Source organism: Corvus hawaiiensis, chromosome 26 (assembly GCF_020740725.1).
Source record: "Corvus hawaiiensis isolate bCorHaw1 chromosome 26, bCorHaw1.pri.cur, whole genome shotgun sequence".
In the NCBI taxonomy this organism is placed as follows: domain Eukaryota; kingdom Metazoa; phylum Chordata; class Aves; order Passeriformes; family Corvidae; genus Corvus; species Corvus hawaiiensis.
Window position 1 is genome coordinate 9,811,742 of NC_063238.1, and position 25,251 is coordinate 9,836,992.

Sequence of the window (25,251 nt, forward strand, 5' to 3'; positions counted from 1 at the left end):
CGCACCACAAACCTACTGTTACAAGGGCGAACTCGTATAATTGCATCTTTCACGAAGAAAACACATTCCTTGAGGGTTCTATTTGTAGTCTTTGCTAATAGGTGTTCAGCACCAACCTATATTCCTTGTGATGCACTTTTAGTATCCAGAGATGACAACGCAGCAGGTTTCCCCACATCAAAACTCTGGCAGGAGTCTTTGAACTACAAAAGCTGTAATGAAAAAGTAATAAAAACCACCCTGAGACAGGATTTGTGTCATCAGCCTCATACAGTATGAAATGGCATCTTTTAGCACTCATATTTAATTCAAAGTGAAAGGAGTCTGAAATAAAAATATTGTCTAAATAGGTACCTTCTTGTATATTCCCATAGTAACACGTGTGTTCCTAATTTGCAGGAAATAGATCCTGAAAGCATTAGCTGAAGCAAATTGCTAAATTAATAAGTACTGATGGTCCTGTTGTTAAAAAGAATAATAGGCTAAAGATGTAGTTTGTTATGACATCCAGTAAACATTCTCCTTGAAGTACACCAGTAAGCACATACACACCTCACTTTTTTTTTCTTTTTTTTTTTTTCTCCTGTTACTGTCCTGTGTGACGAGGTCTGATGTTTGGCATTTCTTTTGCTCCTACATGATAAAAAAAAAAGAAGCATGAAGATGCATCCCCCTCTCTCTATCTCTTCTCAGCTTCTAGTAGCTTCACGAAACCAAGCCAGAGGTCTACCTTTCTCTTCAGAGACCTTATAAGAAAGAAGGCACAAACAGACACTGTAGCAGGATACGGACTGTCCCCTCCCATCCCATCAGAGCTGTCACAGCCCACAAGCCACCAGGCTCAGTCTTGATAGGCTTCTGATAGGACACTCACCAGCCAGCAATATCTGAGTTCCATTGTGCAAGAACTGCTTTCTGCCTTTGTTTGCCCTTTCCAAGACTCCCTTGTGACAATGGAGAGCTCGGTTCCAGACTAGACCCAAAGAACATGACCAGGTGCAAAGACTTCGCTGCAGGTTCAGGGTGTCAGAGTGAGGCAAATCACTCCTAGGTCACAGACCCTTGAGTCACAGTGGACATACTTCCAGTAGCATTTTTGCCACTTTCCCATTACCTTAGAACTGTTTAGTTGGGTCTCCTGACAAACCAAAACCAAACAACACTTAAATCAGCTGTTGGCATTTGGATCTTGCTTGGGTTTTGTAGTGTTGGCCAAGTACTAATAGCAGTGGGCAACACATTTCCAAAGACAGGACACTTGCTCTTACCCAGATGATTCAATGGGCAAAATGCCCTGGAAGAGGGAGTGATGGTCCTATCATTTGTTCCATTATTTATTCCTTCTTGTTTAGTTTCCTGCTGATCCACAGGGGAAAAAACTTCTATTAGGCATTCATTATGACCTTAACTAACAGCAGATTGTTCCTGCTGGGAAACAGGTCCCTTCCCATGCAACACAGATACTTCTAAAAAATTCACCAAGCTGCAGTGGTATGAAGGTACCACACTATAAGGCCATACGTTAAGTCCATATGTGTATTATTTGGCTCATTTTTTACTGCTCCAATCTGGTGAGAGTTCAATCTATTTCCTGATAAAGCCTTTAATGAATAAAAAATACCAGTCATGACCCCACTGCCTATTGTCACAAGGAAATTATAGAAAAACTCTGAAGTCACATGCAGAAGTTTGTAATTCTTTGCTGCTATGCATCAGAATCTCATTGTGAATTCAGGCAGCTAATTCAACATTTCTGTGGACAATAAAGCAGTACATGGATGTTCTCCGAGAGACTTAATATCACTGACTTGAAGTTAAGAATAATCAGTCTGTCTTAAATGTTCTCCCTGTAGGTTGTTTGGAAACCTTACAACAGAGGAACCTAGAGTCTTTGTGAAGATAATTCTCAGCACAAATAATCAACAAGGCATGCAACTGACTTCTTGGTATGAGAGAAGAATCTAGAAAAAATCCTACAAAGTAAACTCAATAATCAGTTTTTTGAATTGTGGAAAACAAGTGGCTTATTTCCTCAGCAAACAGTTTCCCAGCCAGTTGCTGCCAGTCTCACAGAAGTAAGATCTCTAACGTAAAAGAAACACTTGATGATTGCTAAAATAAAGAAAAAGCTCAGTGTAGGTGACTTCACAGGTTTTTTTACCAGGTACTTTCCTTTTAGTAGTCTTCAATACTTTATCACCAGTTGCTCCAATGACTGCAATCTTCAGAGCTCAGCACTGGCTGAAACACCAAATATATTTGTCAAACCACATGTATCCATCAAGTCTTCAACCCAGCTGCTTGACTTGGTCTCGATTCAATGTCACAGCACCACTCATTCTGCACCCAAGGTGTTCTTGCTTGCATCATCCTGGTGGGGCTGAGCTTCCTCCCCATGTTTCAAGAAATTCCCAATGAAGAACAAAAGGATATGCACCAGATACTCTTTTAAATTAAAATAGTTCTTCATATCACAGCACCTTATTATCTGCATCTGTTCTCTCTCAGTACTGAAGATTCCAGCTTGTCATCCGTACTCCAGTCATGCATGTCATAGTCAGTTCAGAGAAGCTGAAGTTCAGAGCAATTTCAACTTGCTGTGTGCCTTCAGAGTCATACTTAGTCTTGTTTTATTCTTTTTTCCAACTGCTTGGTATCAAAGATTCTGAAGGACAATATTCTATTCATGGCTGATCACATTTTGTTGGAATTCTCTCTAAATGCTTTTTGTAGCATTTTCTTAAAATGTTAAGTCTTAAAGGATCAACCCCTTCACCCAGAAGAGTTAGCAAGTTCTGGGCACTTTGACTCAACCTATTTAGACAGCTTTTTGGAGAGGGGAAGTACTGTTACTTGTCTAATTCAACCAGCCTGTGTTCAGACCCAGAAGAATTGCATGTACTTCGTGATTTCATGAATTTTACTTTACTGTATTAACATTATTCATGCTAGAGTAGGGAGGGTGGAAACAAAAAGCTTAAAGGCTACCATATCACAAAAATACCAAAATAGTCAAGTGTATCTGGATGGGCTCAGAATTAACTCCGGTGCATTAACCTCCCTGACAATCATGCACACAAAACATCTTGCATGTTTCCAAAGCAGCCTATATCAGCTTATCAAGGAGGCTGTACAACTACTGAAAGAATTCTGAGGTGGCCTTGAAATCAAGCCTTGGACTGAAAAAAACAAGCACAGTTCCCATGCTCAGAATATCAGTAAAGCAGCTCCAGGGATATGGCCCTGCCAGAGACTAACACTAGGATCCTCTAGCACAGAGGGCAAGGAAATGGTGTCATTGCACAGCTCAGACGGATGCTGTCACTTCGAAACAAAGCTCTAAGCCTCACCTCATCTGCTGTGCAAAGTACAATGGCAGCTACACTGATTGACAGTATTCCTTTGATTTGGCAACTACACCTCCTATGGTTTCAATGGCATGAGCATTAACTTAAATGAGGCACTATACAGGCAAATATTAATTTTTAGGGGCTAAAAGCAGTACAGCCTTGAATCAATGGAAGAGAGAAAAAACATTCCTAAGCTTACACTCAGACATCACCTATCATCTTGCTATTAACTCTCGCAAAAATTAGTAATGATACCACTGCTAGCTTAGATTATAATATTAATCTCAGTTAACAACCTTTCTAATTTCTCAAATGCCACTTGTTTATTTTGGAAATTATGGAGGAATAATTTTAATAGCTCTGGTCAGGCATGCAAATGTTTTAAAAAAAGAATTTCACCAACATATTTACAACTTTGGAGACCAAAGGGGACACTTGCAAGTCACTTGTTAATCAGATACTAGCATTACCCCATGGTTTTAGAATTACATCTGAGCAAGTCAGCACTAGAAATGCAAGAGAAGTCAACTTAATTCTTAGATTTTTATCAACTCCAGGAGTAAACAATTACTCTTAAAGAAAGGGACTAAAGCAGTCAGAGCCAGACTGAGCCAACCTGACAGTCAGGCAACACTAACACTGTCCTGGCAACAGCCTGAGCTAGATTCAGCCTAAGGTCAATAGTATCCCAGTGATAGATGAAAAGCAGTTGGCTTAACTTTCTACACAAAAAATCAAAAGTACTTTATAAAAAGAACAGTGTTTTGACCCCCAGCTTTCCAAACTAGCAGCAAGACTCCCAACACTGATTACAAAAATAGGAATCACACAGACAAATCTGCCAGTATCACAGCCAGCACTCCCAGAGGTGCTGGCCTCTGCTGCTGGCACAACTGTAGTTTACCTCTTTATCCAAGGCAGTGTTGCTCCCATGCCCTGCAGAATTCCAGCAGAAGAGAGATCAGAGGGTGCTTACAAATGCAAAAGACTGCACACCTCCATCCTGGCTCCACTTCTCCAGGTAGAAGAGGTGTCATTGAAAGGTTTGAAAGGTCATTAGTTACTGCAAATGTATTTTCTGAGTTTGTGAAAAGATGCAAGTTTATGAGAGTTTACAATGTAGAACCTCAGGGTTAGGGTTGAAAAGAAACAAAATGTTAAATAAAAAAAGATTATTTTCACAGTGGCAATAGATACCTGGGACTTTTTGGGCTGCTTGCTTAATAGAGAACTGAGAGTTCAAAGTTTCCAGACTGAGGGAATGGGCTAGCTCAGCTGACCTCAAATGCAGGGAAGAAAACAAATCAAAAAAATACGTTGGTGAATGTGGCAGGGTAAAGTAGTAGTTACAGTTAGGAAAAACAGAGGGACTAAAGAAATAAATACTGGCATTTAGTTTCTTCCATCGTACCATGGCTTGACTTTTCTTAATTTGAAAACAAAAGAAGCAGGTACTCTTGACCTTTATTTCCTGCATCCCTCTTTGCTGCCTGCAAAAATAATTGCTATTTCCAGCATCTGTCTTAGGAAGCCAGGAAGGGCCTTATTCTAAGACACAGTGGAGAAAACAGTAGTATTCTTGTATGTGCATTCTTGTATGTGCAATGTTCAGATGTAGGATTTGGTATGAACTGAGCAGCACTTGAGCAGATTTGAACATACAAATAGTTAGAAATAAGAGTTATTTCATTCATCACATGTTTAAGTTAAGCCCTTGCCTTTTCCGTGCGTTTTTTCTCACTGCCACAAAACCTACACCTTCATGGGGCAATGTGCGGTAAGGTCTCACCCCTTCTCTCCCATTGGGTTGAAATGTATATATTTGGCAGCTTCTGCTCCTGGGAGAAGAGAAAGGTGGATCTCAGGGAAATCCCCAGATTTGGAGTGAGCCACTGCAGCTTCTAAAATTGCACCATGGAGATGGAACAACATAAAACATGGTTGCCCTACAGAACTACTAGGTGAATTTTTAGGAACATTGATAAATCCTTATACATCTTCTTCCCTTCTCCTGAAAATGCAGGTAAGTCCTCCCATCTCCCAGGAATCTCCCTTTGTTCCTTTCTGTGCTGTGTAAGGTTTCTGTGCTTGTAATAAGGTTTTCATATACATCAGCCTAATTTGTGTGAAATGTGATCATTAGTTGCCTCTCACTGTCCCTAAGAGGCGCAGTATAAACAGAAGACAATAAACTTACAAAAACACCCGTGGTAAAAAGGATATACAATAGAAGTTCAAATGACAGATGAAAAGCAAACAGGAAAGGCAGCCCAGCATCAGAAGAGACCTCTTGAGGATTTGCAGAGGTGGCACAAGTGCACGTGGGAAAGGAGAATTTAGGATCAGGAGGTACCATCTGGCAAGTATTGCTCTGTATTTACACAACAATGTGACAATCTGAAAGAAACTTCATTTTAAAGAAAAACTTACACACTGACTTGACAAAGTAGCCTATAAAATCAAGTTTTCTTATTCTGAAAGAAGTTGCTTGAAGCATGCCTTAAGGGTTTGTAAGAAGTGACTGTGCATTTCATGCAGCCAGACTCCACAGACTGTTGGCTAATAAGAACCACAGCACCATTTAAACCTTCTTATAATTTCTGGTAACTTCCTTCCATCTGCCATCTTTCTTTTAATTTTTCACTTATTGAATATAAGTTTCCAAACAGCACAGACCCCGTCCAGACCTACAGGATCACTTTAGAAGTGAAATTAGATTTGCCACCAGCAAGACAAGCCACTAGAAGTATTATTTCCAGCAGAAAACAAAATTAGGTAGTCTTTTAAAAATAGAGGTGGATAAAGTCCAAATACAAGTCTCTGCAGCTATCTCACAATCAATGTTTTTCAGTAACAGAACAGAGAATAATAGTCTTTTCTGAAGCCTCTTAAAGTGCCTGCAAGTTACTGCAACAGAGGTCACGCTTACACCAAAGCCTAATTCCCCTGTGTTAACAGATGTTCAGAATAACCCAGTGTACAACAATTTAAGTAATTCAAATCCAAATAATCCATTTCAAACCAGCTGTAGCAACAGGGTTTCTGCAATGTCAGGTTAGCCATCAAGTCTACTGTGAATCCAAACACCTACTTTTCTTTATCTATTTCCCAGTAACAAATGCTCAAAACATCACAGACTTGTAGAAGCCAATATTTATCAAAGCCTCTACATCAAGCAAAGCAACATAATTTCAATTAACTTCTGCAGTCAGCACAAGGTGTTTGAACTGACTGTGTAATAGCAAAAGCACCTTCCGTAACTCACTACACATGCTGATGAATATCCAAGGTTCACTCTCACCCTGGCCCTAGGGATAGGGTTGTATTTGAGGAGTCTTATGATGACAGGAAGCTGGGGTTTTACAGCGACGTTACAACAGATTTGCTGTGAACATGCATAAGTAAAAAAAGAGACAAACCAACCAAACAACAAATAACAAGCCAAACTCAACAATTCCAATCCAAAATAAAAATTTAGACAAATATTAAGACTGTACAATTAATTGCAGAAGTAAATGAAAAGACTTTGAAAGCACACTTAACTTTGTTGCTTCATACATTCAGTACTGGTTTTGGCTCACATTATAAACACTGTATTAATAAAGACGAGCAAATTTCTAGCTTAGCATTAAGCATTTAAGCTTTTGAAATACAAATCTTCTGAAGAATAATTTTCAGTTCTTCATGATATGACATGCAATCAAAATTAACTCTGCATATTTACACCCATCATTTTAAAGAATGCTTTAATGCTAGCACACTTGGAATTAAAGCCTTTCAGTAAATACAGGAAGAAGTAACACAAGAGTTTTGCAGATCAGTTTTATGGCTTCTTTCTAGGCTCAGAAGTTTTGATTAAAGCCAATTTGTGAAACAAAGTACCATATGTAACTGGCGAGAAAAGCATAGAGATAACTTAAATAGTTGCCAATATGTTCATCTTTGAGTATTACCAAATTTTCAAAAGCCTTGTTCTTCCAAATCATACTATTCATACTTCAATATTACATGCACACATTAAAATTTTGCTTTGAAATACATTTTGACCATTGTTTCAGATCACGGATTGCAAGGTATCTTAAATGCTGACTCGGTCAGCATTCTTCTACATCTTCTTGGTGATAACTTTGAAAAAAAGACTCAGGTCATGAATTTTGGTCTCAAATATATGAAACATATATGGTTTAGAAATCTCTCAAAGGTCCTATACATTCAATGAAATATTTAGAACAGGTATGAGGTCAAAATTTTAACTTTTTCCTTAAGGACCTTTTCTTTCAAAAATGTTATTTTTTAAAATAAGCATTACTAAAGGAAAATGGATGACATCACATTTTACTTCCCGAAGAGTTATATCAGTTTTTCAACTTCTGTACTAGTATTCATGTATACAAGTATAATGCAATCTATATGCAAAATGCAGAAATTAATGTATTTTCAACTGACTTATTTTGTATTAAATAAACAAGCCAATGTGTGAAAGGCTAGATAAAAGTTGCACCTTATAAGACCAATGCAGATGTTTTAACTTACAGTTTTAATATAGCAATCAAAGAAAATTCCAAATATTGTACAGTGAAGTGTAGTATAGTACACTATATACTGTTATAATACACTATTGTTACATTACAGATAAAAAAATCAAATATAATTAGTACAGCAATCACAAATAAAACAAACCAAACCTTGCTGGATAACAGCCAGTACTGTGAAGATGGTATAGTTTCTATGCTAATTTGTTTTTAATTCAACATGTAAAGCACTTACTTTTTAAAAAGATTTTTTTCTAAATATATACACTATTTTAATTCCTATTTATACATTTTTTAAATAGCATTCCCTCCTAAAAGTGCACTCCTTCATTTCTTGGCAATAATCCTCATCAAACGTAAAATAATTCTGAAAATACCACTCTTGTTTCAACCTTTTATTGCTCAAGCACAGGCATAAGGGCTCAGAGGGAATCCTGCATTCTAAAGATCTTAAGCAACTTCTTCATGAAGCTAAACTGATATCCACAAGCAAAACAAAGAAACCACTCTCTGTTATGGCTTTTTTTAACAAAAGGATTAACTTCATATTAATATTATTATTATTTTACAAAAGCATGTAGATTCTGATATTTAAATATAGGAGCCAAACAAATGTAGAGATAACAGTGGCATCTTCTTAAATCATTCATTTTCCATACTACTCATACCAAGAATCACCCTCCCAACTGTGATCATGAGTTTTGTATACCTGGCATTTTCAGCGCATTGAAAAAGTAGCGTGCAACTCCACTAACCTTGTGACAGTGACAACAGATTCTACTTTATGAATCAAGCATTTTGGCCTTGCAGAGTTGTTAGCACACAGCCCTGTGGCACTGTGCCTCTGTGACACTGCTAGAGCACTCCATCAGAGGCAACGTTTAGCTTGGTATTTTGTAGCCAGCACAAGACTAGTAAACTATATGAGATTCACAAAGCCAAAAATGCACACAGTCGTTTTGTGACTACAACAGGGAAGACATCCCAAATACATTTCTTTTGATTTCATTTGAAAATCTGCTATTTATTTCCCTTCCTGAAATGCAAACAATTCAGAGAGAAACAGCACCATCAAAAAGTCAACCTTACTAAGCACCCAGCCATTTAAAGTAGTAGAAGTCTTGCATTTCCCTGGAAAACTGATCTGTTCTCCCAAGGTTTCCCACATGCTCATCAGCAATCTAGTTCATTCCCCTTTTTATTTTTGTACTAGGCCTGTATTTTCAGTAATCATCTTCTCTTCAGGTTATACATACTAAGCCATAGCAACATTTAGGATTTTCTAATAATGTGTCTTCTTTGCCATGAGACATAGTGTAGAAGATGGTTGGCCTTCAGACAAGAAAGTAATCAAAGTGGGGACTCAAAACCAAAACCTCTTTCCACAGGCAATTTGGTGGAAAGAATTTGGCTTGCTTGCTTTTATTTTTTGAGCAAAGGGCATCTTTCTTGACATTTGAGAAGTCCTACTGACACATCTTCTCATCCACAACGAGCCAAAGTCTTCCCTGCCCTTGTATCCCATCAGCATTTTCCTGACTCTAACAGGGAATTCTAACAAGCACACTGGTGCTCCTTAGACAGGCACACAGATTTGTCTCAACTCACATTTGCACCCACTGGCAGCAACCAAATGAAACATCTGTTCCAACTTACACTTCAGAGTTCTTTATTTCACTTCTCCTGCACAGTCACACATCTCACTGGCACATAGATGAGTTTAGCTTCACTTCAGAGTATCAAAAGCTGTCTTTCTCAAAACCACTGATATTAAATGCATGAAAAAGCCACGTGAGATAAGAACACTGCAAAGAAATATGCACAATCCTGCCTTCCAGAATTCACACCAGTGGATCTTGTGATTGACACCATTTTACCAGTCCTTTGAGACCATCTTCTTTTAGGAACTGGAGGGTTCTGATCTACACGACTTGAGTGGGCCCGAAATGACACTAATGGTGAGTCAAACAGAGCTATTATCTGTTTCTATGTCTATTTAGATCAGAAGGAAAATGTCAAATTACTGCTGAAATGGGAAGTATGTCAAAACTAAACCAAGCCTTCCCCTTTACACAGTAAAAGGCACACAAGCTTCTGCAGTCTTACCAGAAAGGCATGAAAAAAGTAAGCATTTTTCCTTGAAATAAGAACGATGTGCAATAAATATTTTCATTTATTTCAAACTTGAAATTCTCTCATATACACTGCTTGCTCATTATTTTTCCAGCCAAGGAAGACTTTTTTTAATAAAGAAAAGGTTAAAACTGTCAAAGCAGTGGTTACCTGGTCTAAAATGCAAGAGATCCAGGAGATTCTTCCCCCTCAGCCTCTCCCAATTTAAACTCTTTCTCAGGAACAAGTCATTGCTATACTTTTCTAACACTGTGACAAAGCACAAGCCTCTACTCAACATTTTCTATATAGATGTAGCCTTCAGCCAGCTAGACTGATTCATGGGAGACTAAATGTTTTCAGAAGTCATGGCAGGCTTCCAGCTGCTGCATGTGCATCCTGTTTCTCACTGAATAAGCCCTGCCAGTTAATCAGTGCATCAGCAAGGTCAGTTCTGGCAAGCCAATTACTTCATACATTCCAAGTTTCCAAATTGCTAAACTTACCAGATAGCAATTTGAGATCTTTACATTTTTCGTTTATCTGTGAAAATGTGATATTTATATTTTACCTCTAAGTAGTGTACGAAATAATAAAATATTTGTACCATCCACATAAAAAGTTAACCAACAGAGGCATTTTTCATTAACAAGAGAGAAGGGCTATTCTTTAAGAGACTTGCTTCATTTCAGTTCTACATACAAAAATAAATCCTTCCTCATGGGACATTTTATCATACTAATGCTTAGAACTGTTTAAGTGATTAGAAATGTAAAAAGTGAGGAGACTTTTCTGAATACAAACATATACAACACAAACCACATTTGTGAACTGGTAAAAACCTACATGTGCACAAACACAGACTTCAGTATTTAAATGCTCTTAATTCCTTTGAAGTTGTATTAACATCTTTTCATCCATTCAATGTTATTTTACCATGAGAAGAAGCAACAATAGTGCATTTAAATGACTATGAAGATAGGAAGCAAAGTGCAGTATCAGAAACACATTCCATCCTTAGGGAGCAAGCACAACGGCTGCTTCTTAAAAACTAGCACTACAGGTCTGTCTGATGAACACACTACTTAAGTGGATACCAGCTCTATTATCACTGATGCAGAGAAATCTGCATCACAAACTGAAGTGAGGCTGAGAGAGGTGGGTAGTCTTTATAGACACTGAAACAGCATGTATTCCTTGTTCCCACAGAGTAAACAGTGAGCTTCTAAAAGTTCAATTATCACCACTTTAGGATAATGTGTGTTAGAGAGTCATTTCCTTCCAATAAATTGTTAATTTGCTTTTAAGAGGACAGCTGTTATTTCATTTTTGCCATTTCTAACCAATGCTAGCAACTAAGTCTTCTAAAAGAAATGGATTTGCCATTGAACATTTGTTCTTACTTGCAATTGCCAACTTCTCTCCAATAATTGTCTCAAAAGTTGCACAACCACCTGACCAGTTTGGTATCTGGGAGGAAATAAAGACATGCTACCAAAAGAGCACCAGAAGTGGTTGTGTTGGCTCAGCCAGCCATTCATAACCACACCACATTCAATATATCATCATATGCTATGTAGTCTTTTTTCTAACTTGCTTCCTAACTGACAATAGGAGAACTTAGACTTTAGTTTACTGAAGTTACACTTATTCCAAGATTTCTGAGATGAGGATATGAATGGAAAAGTTATTACACTGGAGAAGTGCCAGCACAATGTAATTAAGGTACTGAATATGCTGCATTATCAAATTGAGCAGAAGTTTAGTTTCAGTTACTTTTTGAAATTTATGTCTATTTTATGCTTATAGTGTATTTTTTATTGGAATTAAGTACCTGGGACAGAATTAACTTTGCCATGTTTCTAGTTTTGCCTGTTCTAGCCCTTCCAGTAACCTTATGCTAGCATGGTAAGAACCTTGCACAGGCTTAAATTTTAAGACTTTAAAGAAATTAAAAATTACAAAGAATTTTCAAGAACCCACATGTACAGCAGATATTCATCTCAGTGCATTTCCTAATAACTAGTTTACAGGTAACAGAGCCAGCCTGGGCAGCAGTATGGTAATATTGAAAGCTATTGCCAATCACACGCTTATCATGCACTGAATAAGATGATATAATCTTTGACATACATACAAGATTTAATAACTAATCACTTTGTGTGGCCCAGCCAATAAACATTACATTTGAACAGTAATTTCTTCTACCCTTATTAGATTGTAACCTATCAAGAGTGATCCATTGGCTCAGTTGCATTAGTGATTCCTGCATCTTGACTATCCATCTCCTCAAGCTCCTCAACGGAATTTCCCTTTTGTGCTTTAGACCTTGCAGGGAATGTTGTTCCCACAGAATTTACCATGTTATCATCAGTTGATTCAGTATTCAAGAGTTCAGTACCACCTGGTGCAGAAAACGATTCAGGTAAGGCAGCCTGAAAGCTCCCAGTTTTAGCAGTTGAACTCACTGCCTCTACTTTTCTTTGAGACACATCAACTGATGCTGACTGCTCTGTATTCTGATCCCGCAAATGTCTATCCATTGAAGCCTGAATAGAAGAGACCATTTCCTGCAACTTTTTTCTCTGTGCCTCAATCAAAGTGGGGTCAAGCTGCCTGCTGTCTCTCATTGTCACAACTCCTGGAGCAATTCGAATAAGCTCACTGTTACCAGAAGCAGCTGTGAATACAGAAGGCTCAATTTTAGCAGAAGGACTGAAGTCCGTTTCTGTGCTATGCTTTCTTAAAAGTGGTGTTTCCCTGGCTCTTTGATCGTGTTGTTGACTACTAGATGCAGTTCCTAGGGAATGACCCTTTCCTTGAAACGCAGTTATGTTATGTAGTTGTTCAGATTTCTTTTTCACTACTCCACCACTACCCAGCTTCAGCATTCCATGTGAAGGACTTGCTTCCCTGCTTCTTGAAGTAGCTTCTGCTCGCACTTGACTTAAGGCCTCTTTAACCAGCTCTTCAACATCAGGACCGATCGGGAAGTGCCCAGCAGCATCCACACACAGCTCTAATCTGTCTTCTGCTGCATTGTACACAAAGTTTTTACCAGGCAGATGTGGGAAAGTGCAGTGCTTGCCATCAGCCAAACCTATAAAGATAGGAAAAGTTATTCAAAGTGCTAACATATTTTAAGGCATGCTCTGAACACACAGTAATTACTGTATTTAAATTTACTGCATCAAGTATGTAAAATCAAACACTGAAAGTTACTACTGTGGAAGAAAAAGCTTAGGCTTTTATGCCATACAATAGCAACCACAGTACACTGCAAAGATGCTGCTGCCTTCTATTATGACTCTGATGAAGAGACAGTTCTGTACTATTACAGGATAAAACAACCACACTGTTGGGGAAGATGAAACAGGAAAGCCTTGGAAATATGATTGCCTGACAAAAGATTTTGGGAATATGAAAACTACAGGCAACATCGAAATGAAAGCCACTTTTGAAATACCAGGTCTTAGTTACTGAACAACTAGAAAACAATGGTATGGCCGACTGAAGTAATCCCCTCTTGATGGAACAATACCCTCTGCTTGCAAACAGGTCCAAGGGTCAGAGCAGACCCTACTAGCTCAGCAGAAGGGGTCCAAAGAGTAGTTTTTAGAAGTTAAGATGTAACACTCTATGGTAATATAAGAACTCTTATAGGCTGTATGTAAATGCTATAGGATTTGTATCTTGTATTAGATTGGTTAGTGACAATTAGAATATTCAGTACAGAAGATGATTTATTGTATTGTAACCAGGACTTCAGACATTCCTTACTACTACTTCCATTCTAATTCCTTACTACTTCTTCCACTCTTGCTCTTACTTCCATCCTTTACTACTTCTTCCACTCTTGCTCTTACTTCCACTCTCGCTCTTACACTCTCTCTCTCTCTCTCTCACCCGTTTACTCTCTTGCTCTCTTGGGCCTGCTCAGAGCTGAGTCTGGCAGCTCTGAGCAGTGCCCCTATACCCACGCCTTTTACAATAAACCCCATGTGTCCCAAGACCTGCCTATAGAGATCTCTCGTCACCGTCCGTCCATCCGTCCGGCCGACCCACCAGTAACCTACACCACACCACTACAACTTGCCGTTCTATCCTTGCAGTAATGTTAAACAAACCAAACCCCATCACTACCACCAACCCACACCTCCCAAAACCACACAAAACCAAACCATCAAAAACCAAAACCAGAAAACTGACAAGAAGCACATTTCAAAACACTGTCTGGAGAAATACTATTTAAGACTCCTTCCATACTACTTAGAACTGTAGTAGGATTTCAGGTTGCATAACTGCTGCTAAGCCTGAGGAACTTTAAATTTGCTATTTAGTCTTCTTTTTGGAGAGGAAATGTTGCTAGATTAACTGAAGTGTTTCAAGCTTACTGTATTTAGTAGACCTGGAGATTATAACTATTAACCTTTACAAAACAAACATAATGCATAATATTTTTTATCTGCTGTTTGTTTAATTGTCCCACTTACAGTTTGACCAATCTGTTAAAACTGAGAGTTCACTAGATCATTTTAAGTTCTGAAGCTTCTGTGTGTCAAAAATTGACATTCATTTCTTACAGTTTATCACCATAAAACACAAAATAACTCTTTCAATTCTGTCCCATGCAGGCTGTGGTAAAAGCAGTAAGGTATCACTTCAGTGATGGTGGCTTTCTGTGAGTTAAAAGCTATCTGCAGATGAAAACTTTGCTGCAGTCATTCTCTTCACTTTAGTTCCATCACCTGTGCATGGAGAGCAACAATGAAAACAACACTGTTTAAAAGGTGCCAGGAACAGGTAAATTGTTGGGATTTTTCCTCTGATTCTCAAAATTTATGAAGAAAACCACCAGAAATTATTCAGAAGGGAAGAAACACAACAAGCAAATTCTATTTCTGTGTTGTCAAATACTATGTTTTCAAAATGAGTATTCTGGGAATCAATGAAAAAGGTCATTCAATAATTTGAGAATTAACTGTTTTCATACTAATGAACTGACTGACCAGTCTCTCTCATCCTCCACAGCTTCTGATTCACACGTGCACAATTGCAGAGAACCTACAAATAAGATTTTATTCTGAGAGCTTCAGACACATAGCTCCTTTATTTACATATCCATGGGAGCCAATAACCAAACAGCCAAAACGCAGAACAAAATTTAACCTCAAACAGCTACCTGTCTAACTTAGCCTGAAGAACATCTTTTAAGTACATAATTTAGCAGCTCAATTTTCATTTGCAAAAGAGGGAACTGTAACAATTCCTATGACTGACCAAAACTGCCTCAGAAACTGCAATCCCGAAATCTCAAAGTAAGATCTTAAACAAGATCTATTAAATCAAACTTCAACTGATTAACAGTACCTACACTTCACAGACAGCTTTGTTCCAAAAGTCCAGTATGATAGCTGCATTATTACATTAGAAGATTACAAATTACAAATAGATAAGGAGCTTCTTAAAGTGGAAAGATGAGTCAGATTGTTGCACACTGGAATTGCAAAAGTGTGCTAATGCTGAAATATGAATTGTACCTACCAAGATAGTCTGTATTTGAAATTATTGCACTTCTTTGCATGCAGGCATTTTACACTATCGTCTCCCACAGCATTATTTCTTGGGACAGTCAGCTGGGAAAAATGGCTTTTAAGTCAGACGTTTTCTATGAGTTGAGTTAAAATTCATTGGATTCATTTCAGGCTTTCAAGCCTGGCTAGCCATTAATTGGTCAAAAATGCCCTTTCCATCAGGCACTGTTTAAGCCAATTCACTTTCCACAAACAATACACCAGTCTTTACTGTACAAGCATAGTAAAAGAAGGAAAACTAAAAGGAAACAGATCTGCTATAAGACACTTGCATGCTAACTCTATTATCCAGGCTAATAATTCAGTGAGAGATAATGGGCATTGAGTATACCACACATTTTAATTAATTTCCAGAAATAAGTAAGATAAAGTTAAGGCTGATAAAACCGCCTAAGAAAAAAATCAAACAGCAAGAAAGCAGCAAAGGAACCATTATAGTACCTGAAAGCACAAGAGCTAAACTGTGAATGCAAAGATTTCATCAAGAAAATAAGAGAGAAATTTTTGAGAGAATTTCTTTGAGAGAAAATAATTCCTTTAGTACTTTCTTCTCTAAAGAAACAGTTGCTATTCTTTGTAGGCAGCATTTATAAAGCCACCTAAAAATCAAATAAACTTTGCTTGCTTGGTTATTTTGCACAGAGCCCAAGATTCACAACACCAGAACGAGATGGATAGCTTTGCTTTTGAACAATAATCTTAGGAATATGAAAAACAAATTTAATCAACCATTTAAATTTAAAACATACAGTACCCTGTATAAAACATCTACTAAGAAGAACATGAGAAAGATAAAACTCTTTATCCAGTAAGCGTTTTAAAGTATAACAGGAGTAGGTCCTATGATTTTCTTGTTGTTTGATCTTTACAGGAGAAAAAAATTAGAAAAACAAAAAATCAGTTGACTTTTTTTGGTCATACTGTCTTTAAAAAAGAAAAAAATAGTTGTTTGTACAATTCAGGGAGTGGAAATTTTAGAAAATAAAGAGGTTTAAGTTCAATGAAGCATCTTTAGTCAGATTCCCTAGTCTTAGTCTGTCTGAGGGAGCATTAGGAGTTCTCTGATCTTTTCGGAATGAAAATTTACCATAGTAATAGAATTTTAAAAAAATATTTATGCTTACAAGTGACTCAATACCAATTTACAATTTTCAGGATTTGAAAACAGAGGAAAGAAGGAATAAAAACAAAACCCAAAAAATACCTGTTGTTTTCTTCATTATGCTGTAGAATACTCCACCCTGCTGAAACAACTGAGGAAGCCCCTTCGCGTAAGACCAAACATCTTCTCCTGGAAAAATGAAACACAATCATTAAAATTTAACAGTTTTATTTTCATATTATAGACAATGGCTGAAAATGTAACTCCTTAAATCAAAAGCTGAGTCCTCGCTCTCCTCTATGCAATAAAGAATTTGAATTTTTATTGCAAATGCACAGAACAGGAGCCCGGGACATTGAGACACTTTCAGAAAAATAGACCACTATCTGCAGTCAAATATCCTACATGTTCTAATACAAAGGTTCCCAAATTTGATTTGATCCAAAGTGCAGCTTGTGGTTCTTTGCCAGGCCCTAAAAATCAGTCTCCATTCCCTTCCTATCTCTGCTTTCAACATTAAACTAGGAAATTATTAACATGCTTCCAAAATTCAAGCACATATCCTTGCTCATTAAAACTTGAATTCCCTACACCTTCTCAAAAATCAGAGCTCAATTTCACAGCTGCCACACACCAGACTTAACACTGCAGCTGAGACACAAATATCCATCCAGGCAGCTGCATAGAAGGTGTGTCTGTACCTTGCTTTTCTTGAGAGTCGGAAGCAAAATACCAACCATGAGGCCCCGGCAGTCCTGTATAACCAGCATTTTTCAACAATGCCAAAAATGGCATTGAAATGTGGTATCTTTAAAGGTCACAGAGCGAAAAAAAACCAACCTAGACTACATAAGGAAAGGAATATAAGGAACAGAAAAATTGGGTTACAGTGATGGAATATCAGTGACCTAACAGCACCTGCTCAATCAGTTCAGATCTGCGTTTTGCCTATACCATTTCCTTATTTTGCTAACCACTTACCTGCTCCAGAGAAGTGACATGTGCTATGTAGCTGTCTAAGCAATGCAAACAGAAAGTACTGATAAATTCCATTCTCCTGATGCAGAAACAACTACTGCGCATACACATTTTCAGAAAAAAATTGATTTTCCCACTTTCCATCAAATATTATGGAAACATACAGAGATATTTTATATAGAAATTGCCCCCTTCTGTAGGATTGAAATCTCAATAACCACATCTCTCAAATTTCTATTAAGATTGGAGAATGTAAATCTTCAACCCTAGTTAACTGGATGTACTACTTGGATAGAGACAGCTGGAATGTGTGAGGCTGTAAAATATAACCCACCAATATGTCTTTGCGTGTTGTTATAAGGAAAATAAAATAAAAGAGCTATTTTTAATAGCTTCCAAATACTGAATATATGGCACATCTAAATCCCTCCTTGCATTTCTTTACTGTATATCTCACAAGATAACTGTGACTTACTCTCCTGTCCCACCTGCCTCAGGTGAGAAAGTATTTCACCCTCATGATAGCAGCATTACATGCTACATTACGCTTGGAAACCCTTCAAGCCACTCTCCAGCATTGTGTTTCCATTCCCTGGCAGGCACAAAAGGCACAGGACTCTGTACACTCCCCTGCTCGTCTGTTCCCCTGCAACTGTTGCTCACCTCTCCACTACAGGCATTATTCAAGCCCCCATTCTCTTTACAAAGGTACAGTGCACATTCACCACATTCTGTCTTTGGACATTTTAAAGACAGGAGACCTATACTATCTGATTAATTTTGAAAGCATTCCATCAAATCATATATGCTCAGACTCATCGCATTTGCACATCAAGCTCACAAATTTGGCCTTCACTTCCAAGAAGAACACCCAAGTAACAAACCAACTACTCTTCTTTCTTATATTCCATGATCTACTGAAGGAAGTCTTCTGTCACTGCTAACTGTATCGTTATTCTCATTTACAGTTTGAAATGCACATCCCTATACACAGTGTCTCCAGAGCATCACTACTGTGCCTCTTCCAAGTTTTCCTGATGGTTTAAACACTGCCCACCAGAATCAAAATAATAACCACTGCACTGAGAAGTAACAATACAGCTGTCAGTTCACTGAAGCCTGAAGAAGCCACAGACAGCAGGACTCCATACTGAGGACTCCTTTACTGCTGCATCAAGCAATAGATTATTATTTGAAGGGCTCCCTTTCATTCCACAAGACAACCACTGGACTTCTAGGAGAAGCCCAATTTTAGACATTACTGACACTTTTCAAGGAAAGATTCCCTATTTGCCAAGGGCATGATTTTTCAAGCCTTGCACAAGGGAAGCATAACTGTTTATATAGCCTTTTATGCAACACTAACAAGGACTACATGCAGGAAAGCATGGAGAACAGGGCTCACAATACAAAAGCATCAGCCACGAAAAGAAATACAAACTAAAAATGCTGTTTTGATAGACATCTCCCACTGGAAGACCAAAAAAGCCCACAGTTACAACTGGACTTTCCCAGATCAGAAGAACTAGTATGTGTGACTCAACTAAAACAACATTTGAGGTTTGCACATTTTTGGTTTTAGTTGAGTTTTACTGTTTGTTTTGGTTTGTTTGCCATGGCAGTGAAATGTTTATAGGTCACAACTTAATTTGGATAATCATTTAGATTAAAAACTCCCTCAAGACACTACATTTATCAAAGAGATTATGTTCTCTGCGCTGTTCCTACTCCAGTACACGCTTCCTCAGACCAGACCCCAACCCCCAAACATTAAGGTATGGTAACAAATCAAGACTGTCCTACCCACAAACATGCCTTGTTTGTTGGTACAAGTTAGCCTGCACCTGCTGTAAGCCCAAAGACTGTCATTTCAGAGAGCAGAGAGAACACCCAAAGTGCAACACAAATAAAAAACTCAATTGATAAACATGTTATAGAAAACTACAGCTGGCTTCAAAGCAAGCTGTTTAATTCCAAGAAAATCCTGGTATCAAATAATACATTTAATTTAAACTTGTCTTTTTTGATTCCTTGTGCATGGATGAATTAATCAACGAAAAAAAACCCAAGCAAAATACATTCATATCTGGCTTGCATGTATTCAGAGTGCCTCTGCATGGGTGTAATTAAATCTGGTTTAAAATACAACATTTTAAATATGTTAATGTAAAATTCCAATTCCTTTAGTAATCTCCCTACAGAATTCTGTATTTTGAGCTAAACAAAAAAAAGAAGAGAAAGCTTTACAAAAAGTCATGCATAATATGTTAAGTGGTCCAGAAATTACAGTATTTAATTTCCCAGGGCTTGTTTTTAAATTATATACAGAAAAATTAAAGAACACGATCTAAAATTCTAATAAGTAGCTGAAACCAGAAAAGACAAATTATAGTAGCTGAAATAAGAAAGAAATATTTCAGCCTACAGGAGATTCTGTAGGAAAGAAAATCTTCTAAGCACACAGAATCAATAATTATGGATGTTTGAAGACACACTTCCACTATAGGCACTGGGGAAAAGAAAAGTGTGTCTGGCCCAGTGAGCTATCTCAACAGCATCACCCCTCTACACATTCTAATCTGACTGTATTACAGGAATGCTTTTAGCAGAACAAAGTCACAAAGCTGGCTCTCAGATTTTTGCAGCAGTTTTTAGCAGTACAGAAATGTCATTGAGAAAAACTAAGGCTTCTTGTCCCAAAAAGACTGAATATGCCACCTTGAGGAACTGCCACTCTTAAGAAAGTGCAAGGACTTAGGAAGTTTGTTAATCTGTTGAAAAAATCATAATCGTGAACAGTCTAGTAACAAGGTTTTTTCCACAAGTATTTTTAAAGGAAAATGAAGACCCAATCAGAAGAGTGATAATATAATAATAGCATCTTATTCAGTAGCTGAACAAGGTTTTATAACTGGTTGGTTCATCACTTGCTGCTGCTTTTACTTCTATTAGTAATGCACGACGGACGCAGCCAGAGAAGGGTGAGGTAAATTCTATTCTAACCTGTGCTCTTAAAGCAGAATCTAACAGTAATGATGGCAAAGACAAAAAGTCATTCTTGCACACAAGATCAACTTACAGTTTATGGATAAGCACCTGTAAAATAATGACACACCTTAATGCTGAAGTAGCCAAGATATTTTTAAAGCAAGCCAAAGTTTTTTGAAGCCAATAACTATACTTTCAGCAGTATGTCCTGCAGACAGGAAAGCACTCTGTTAAGCTTCATCTCAAAATTAAGACAACTTTTAAACCTAACATTTTCCTGCACTTTGGAACTGGGATGTAAATGTCAGTGTGACAAGGTGAGTAGTGACTCAGCACACTATCTTGCAAAAGACACAGGAGTAAACAATCACACTTGGAAAAGAATCAAAGTTCTGCTTGATGAACTTCTGACATACCACTCTGTGATTACGTAATTGTTTCGTTTCTGAAACATCACATGCTTTAGCCACACCAAATCCCTCCAGCAAAAGAGAAGGCAACCACAAAAAAAAACAAACCTGTAAACATGACTATTCAACTGGTTCGTAGAGCTGAATGTATGATAATTACAGTTCTACTTCCTGCCAGAAAGCAGCAGTAACTGTGAAACCTGATGAACAAACTACACAAATGGGGGTCCAAGTCTCCTGAGTTCAAAAAGGCAAATAAAAAACACAGGCACCTGAGAAAAGTCCTTTTGTCTTGAATTATTAACAGTCAGATTTACGTGACTAATAATTTATAAGTATAGCTCTGCAACCCTATGTCCAACCTTTGAAATTCAGATCCATGTTTAGATTCTTTCAGTTTCTCCTCCGCTTATATTCTGAAATAATACTTTTCTCAGCCCTTTAAAAAGACCAGATCTTCACTTAAAATTAACAGATTACCTAAGTAGAAAATGTCGAGTTGATTTGCTTAAACCAAGACAACTCCCTGTGGGGCCAAATATCAGGATTTCATCCTACTACAAAGGTGAATTTGTTCCTCAAACTTCCAATGAGCAGACACTCAGCATCCCCTTCTCACCTCTGTTCTGAATGTATTTCCTGAAACCTGAGGGAGATGTAGGAAAAAAGAGACTATGTAGCTTTCACACATACACTTCAGATGTGTGCCTAATGAGAGGCAGGAAAAAGAGAGAGACAGGACGGCAGAGGCAATGCAATCACTTCTAAACAGCAATTTTTAAAAGAGGACTTTATAGCAAAGGAAGAACAAGTATCTCATATACCTCATACATGCATTTCTAAAAGTCACTGACAGCATATTAAATGTTCTTCTAGTAAAGGAATAAGGGAATTAACCTGAGTAACCATGATTTAAGAAAAAAGGAAATGTGTATGTAACTGCAGTTTGCAAAATGTTATCTTCTACTTAAAAACACAATTTTGAAGAATAACACAAAGTCAGCCTTACCCATGAGCGTTGCCAGAAGACAGAGCGAATACATCTCCTTGTCGACTTGCTCTTGCAGATCCTTCGATGAGATCTTACTGGTCACAGCAACATCTTCGTGCTTCACAGCATGAGCTGAGTGCGCTGAGGCAGCCTGCCTGCCTTCCTCCTTGCCCTTCAGGATTTCTATGGCAATCCTGTCACCGTGCTGCAAAGGAACGGGCTCATTCTCCATGCCTTCTTTGGGAGGCAGAAGCTCTTTCGGAGGAAAGCCATAGCGAATACATTGCAAATACGGGGGAATATTAAATTCTCTCGCTATGCCTTCCTGGAGCTCCAAGAAGGTGGTAGTGCACTTCAAGGTAAGCATTGACTGCCTCCCATCATTGGTGGTTATTCGAATTTTCTTTTCTTTCGCGGATGTTGGAGAATACGGGGTTTTGGTTGGTGTAGCAGGTGCGGACGAGGGCCCCTCACGAACAGCCCCAGGAGAAGCAGTCCTGGGTTGCCCTTTATGCTCTTGTTTCAATTTTTCACTTTTCCGTTTCTGCATTACGGAAGCCTGGTCCACAATGTTCTGCTGAATAGTTCTTTCAGCTTTGCTCATATTCAACTCCTCCTTGTGCAAAGTTTTAGCCTTCTGTCCAGTCAAAATTATTTTGGTTGGAAGTTGTGACTCTAACTCTTGTCCTTGCTGTACATCATCAGCTCTTTGAGCATGAGCACCATCGATATTTACAGGGGTATAATCATCAGGGTTCTTTTTGGCAGTTTGATGCAGTATTGTGTTGACAACTTTCTGAACAAGAATCTCACTACCAAATTCACCAGGGAAGTGCTTGGTAACAAGTTTCATGGCGACATCATACACATTGCTGTTCAAAGAGGTGTCACTTTCGTACTGGAACCAGTAGACAGTCTCTCTCACCACTCTTCCACCCCACTCTAGAGTTATAGGAAAAGCTTCAGGCAGATTGTCATATTCTTTACCTTCCCAGTAGTGCTTGAATCCACAGCCACATTTGCCACCTGTAGACCTAGTATTAGTTCTGTCTCCATCAATATACAAAACAGACCCATCTTCTCTGACACGACGCATTAAGTTACCGTGGCACCAGTTACAAACAGTCAAATTACTCAGGCCATAGTCTGGTACCAGCACATCCTTCACAGGGTTGTAAGAACACACCAAACTGTTCAGGGGAAAGCTGTAATTTTTGTCAGGCCTTAGCTGGCCGTGGGTACTTTTTGCCAGGTTATACAGCTTCCCCCCAGGAGCCAGCCACTCTGGTGGAACGTGATGCTCTGAAAGAGCCCCACAGATGAGGCACCTGTGAAGGCGGTTGTCCATCACTGCTTTTTTGGCAGCTGCAGTGACCTCTTCGGGCTGGACCCCTATTACACCAGTCCTTCTGTAGAAATATTGATGCACATCAGCTACAAGACTGGGGTGGATACCGTGTTTACTCATGAAAACCTCCTCCATCGCAGCAACAAGCCTCATCAAGTACTTATCCTGTAAACTTCTGTCTCCTCCAATAATACAACCACCATCCTCCTCTAACATGATATACTTTTTGATGAGGTCTTGAGGAACTCCCCAGGCTTTAGGAAGTAGCTTCCTAGGCAGCTTAGGTAAAGCAGCACCTTTTATTCCAACAAGAGGAATATAATGGTTACGTCCTGAGCTACTCCACGCAATGCAGATCGGCTTGTTCAACATGCCATCTTTTCCCATGCATTTTTCCAGAGGTATCAGACCAGGGAGGAACGTTGCTGAATAATCTCCAGAGCTTCGCATTCCGCTCAAGGAGTCTAACAGGATGATAGGCCGGTGAAGCACATTGGCAAGACCAAAGATGTGAATATTTCTAAGGCCCATTGGCACACCTTCTGGTGGAACAAACAAAGGGTCACATTCATTGATAATATCCTCCCACTCTGCAGCATCAATAAAGTCATGGAAAAGCGCCTTGTAGTGGCTTAGATTCTCCTCAAAATGCTTCTTGAGATTCTCTCTGAGAGCATGCCAGAACAGTTCCCTGCCAACAAGGGCTCGTGAGACTGCATGGACAAGGCAGTGGCCATCTCCATCCACGTGAACAGGAATGAGGCACTCTTGACTGTTGTTGGCCTTCTTGATGTCCTCCAGGGTGTCGTGCAGGTATATGAGGCTGCCGGAGCGGTCCTTCCCATAACCCATGGTTTCGACGTGCTCTGGCTCGATGAGGAAGGCGCGGTCGCCCAGGAGGGAGCAGTCAAATATGTCTCCCTGGTTCATCTCCGTGAGGAGCTTGGCTTTGCCAGTCTGCTTGTCCATCCCATAGCGGGCCAGGATGGGGGCCAGGAGCTTGCAGTGGTAGTTGGAGAGGCCATTGACTTTGACGAGCTCAGTGTTCCTGCGGGGCGGGCCGGCGCCGCTGACGCCCAGCAGCGCATTCCGCAGCAGGTTGTGCAGCACCAGGTCGGGGTCCGTCACCTCCTCCACGGCCAGCAGCTGCCGCTGCTCGTGGCGCCGCCCGCAGTCCGTGCACTCGATGCTGCCGCTGCCCTGCGGCCCGTGCGCCGGGAAGAACAGCCGCGCCTGGCATTTGGGATCGGGGCAGGTGCCCGAGAAGATGCGCCGGTCTCGCTTCTTGGAGGCGGACGGAGGCGGCGGCTGCGGCTGCTGCTGAGGGGACGGCGGCGGCGGCTGCTGGGGCTGGGACATCGCTCCGCCCGGGCTTCACCCGCACCCGCTCCTCCGCCGCCCTCACAGGCGCATTCCCTGCGCGCCGGACAACGACCGCCGCCTCTCAGACGCCGCCGGTGCCGGTGCCGCCCGTGCGGTACCGAGCGCCGCTCGCCACCCCCCGTCCGACGCGGAAGCCGTCGCCGCTCTCACCGCCCCTCGGCCGCCTCAGTGCCCGCAGCGCCGCGGCCTCGCGCACTTCCACGCCGGCGGCGCACGCGCGGTGCCGCAGGGGCGGACGGGAGTGGTAGTTTTACCCGCGGCAGAAGCCCGGGATGGGGAAGGGATCGGAGTACCCAGCGGAGACTACAGGGACCGTGGTGCCATGCGGCGGACGGGGGGGTGGGAAGGGCGGGAGAGGGGCGAGCCCCGGCGGGGTTGCTGGGATGTGTAGTCCGCGAGCGGGTGGGCCGGGTGGGACGCGCAGGGCACTCGGTGGTGCTTGTTGCGCTTCCTGCGGGAGCGC

General features: G+C 39.9%; 1 protein-coding gene across 1 annotated transcript; it reads right to left on the bottom strand.

Annotated features, from left to right (window-relative positions):
• Positions 1-7,866: 7,866 nt before the first annotated feature.
• Positions 7,867-24,946, bottom strand: VCPIP1 (valosin containing protein interacting protein 1). The gene is made up of 3 exons (XM_048286582.1): positions 22,076-24,946; positions 16,793-16,879; positions 7,867-13,094 (listed from the first exon to the last, which is right to left on the bottom strand). Exons 1-3 carry the CDS (start codon positions 24,762-24,764, stop codon positions 12,223-12,225), a joined length of 3,648 nt encoding a protein of 1,215 aa, XP_048142539.1. The 5' UTR covers positions 24,765-24,946; the 3' UTR covers positions 7,867-12,222.
• Positions 24,947-25,251: the final 305 nt, after the last annotated feature.

What these genes read in the sequence shown, in the direction of transcription:
- VCPIP1 (XM_048286582.1), bottom strand. Translation starts at nt 24,764, where the DNA reads ATGTCCCAGCCCCAGCAGCCGCCGCCGCCGTCCCCTCAGCAGCAGCCG. An exon ending in TCTTCTGGCAACGCTCATGG is followed by an intron (nt 16,880 to 22,075) that starts GTAAGGCTGACT and finishes TCATTTTTCCAG; the next exon opens with GAGAAGATGTTTGGTCTTAC. An exon ending in CATAATGAAGAAAACAACAG is followed by an intron (nt 13,095 to 16,792) that starts GTATTTTTTGGG and finishes CTATCTTTATAG; the next exon opens with GTTTGGCTGATGGCAAGCAC.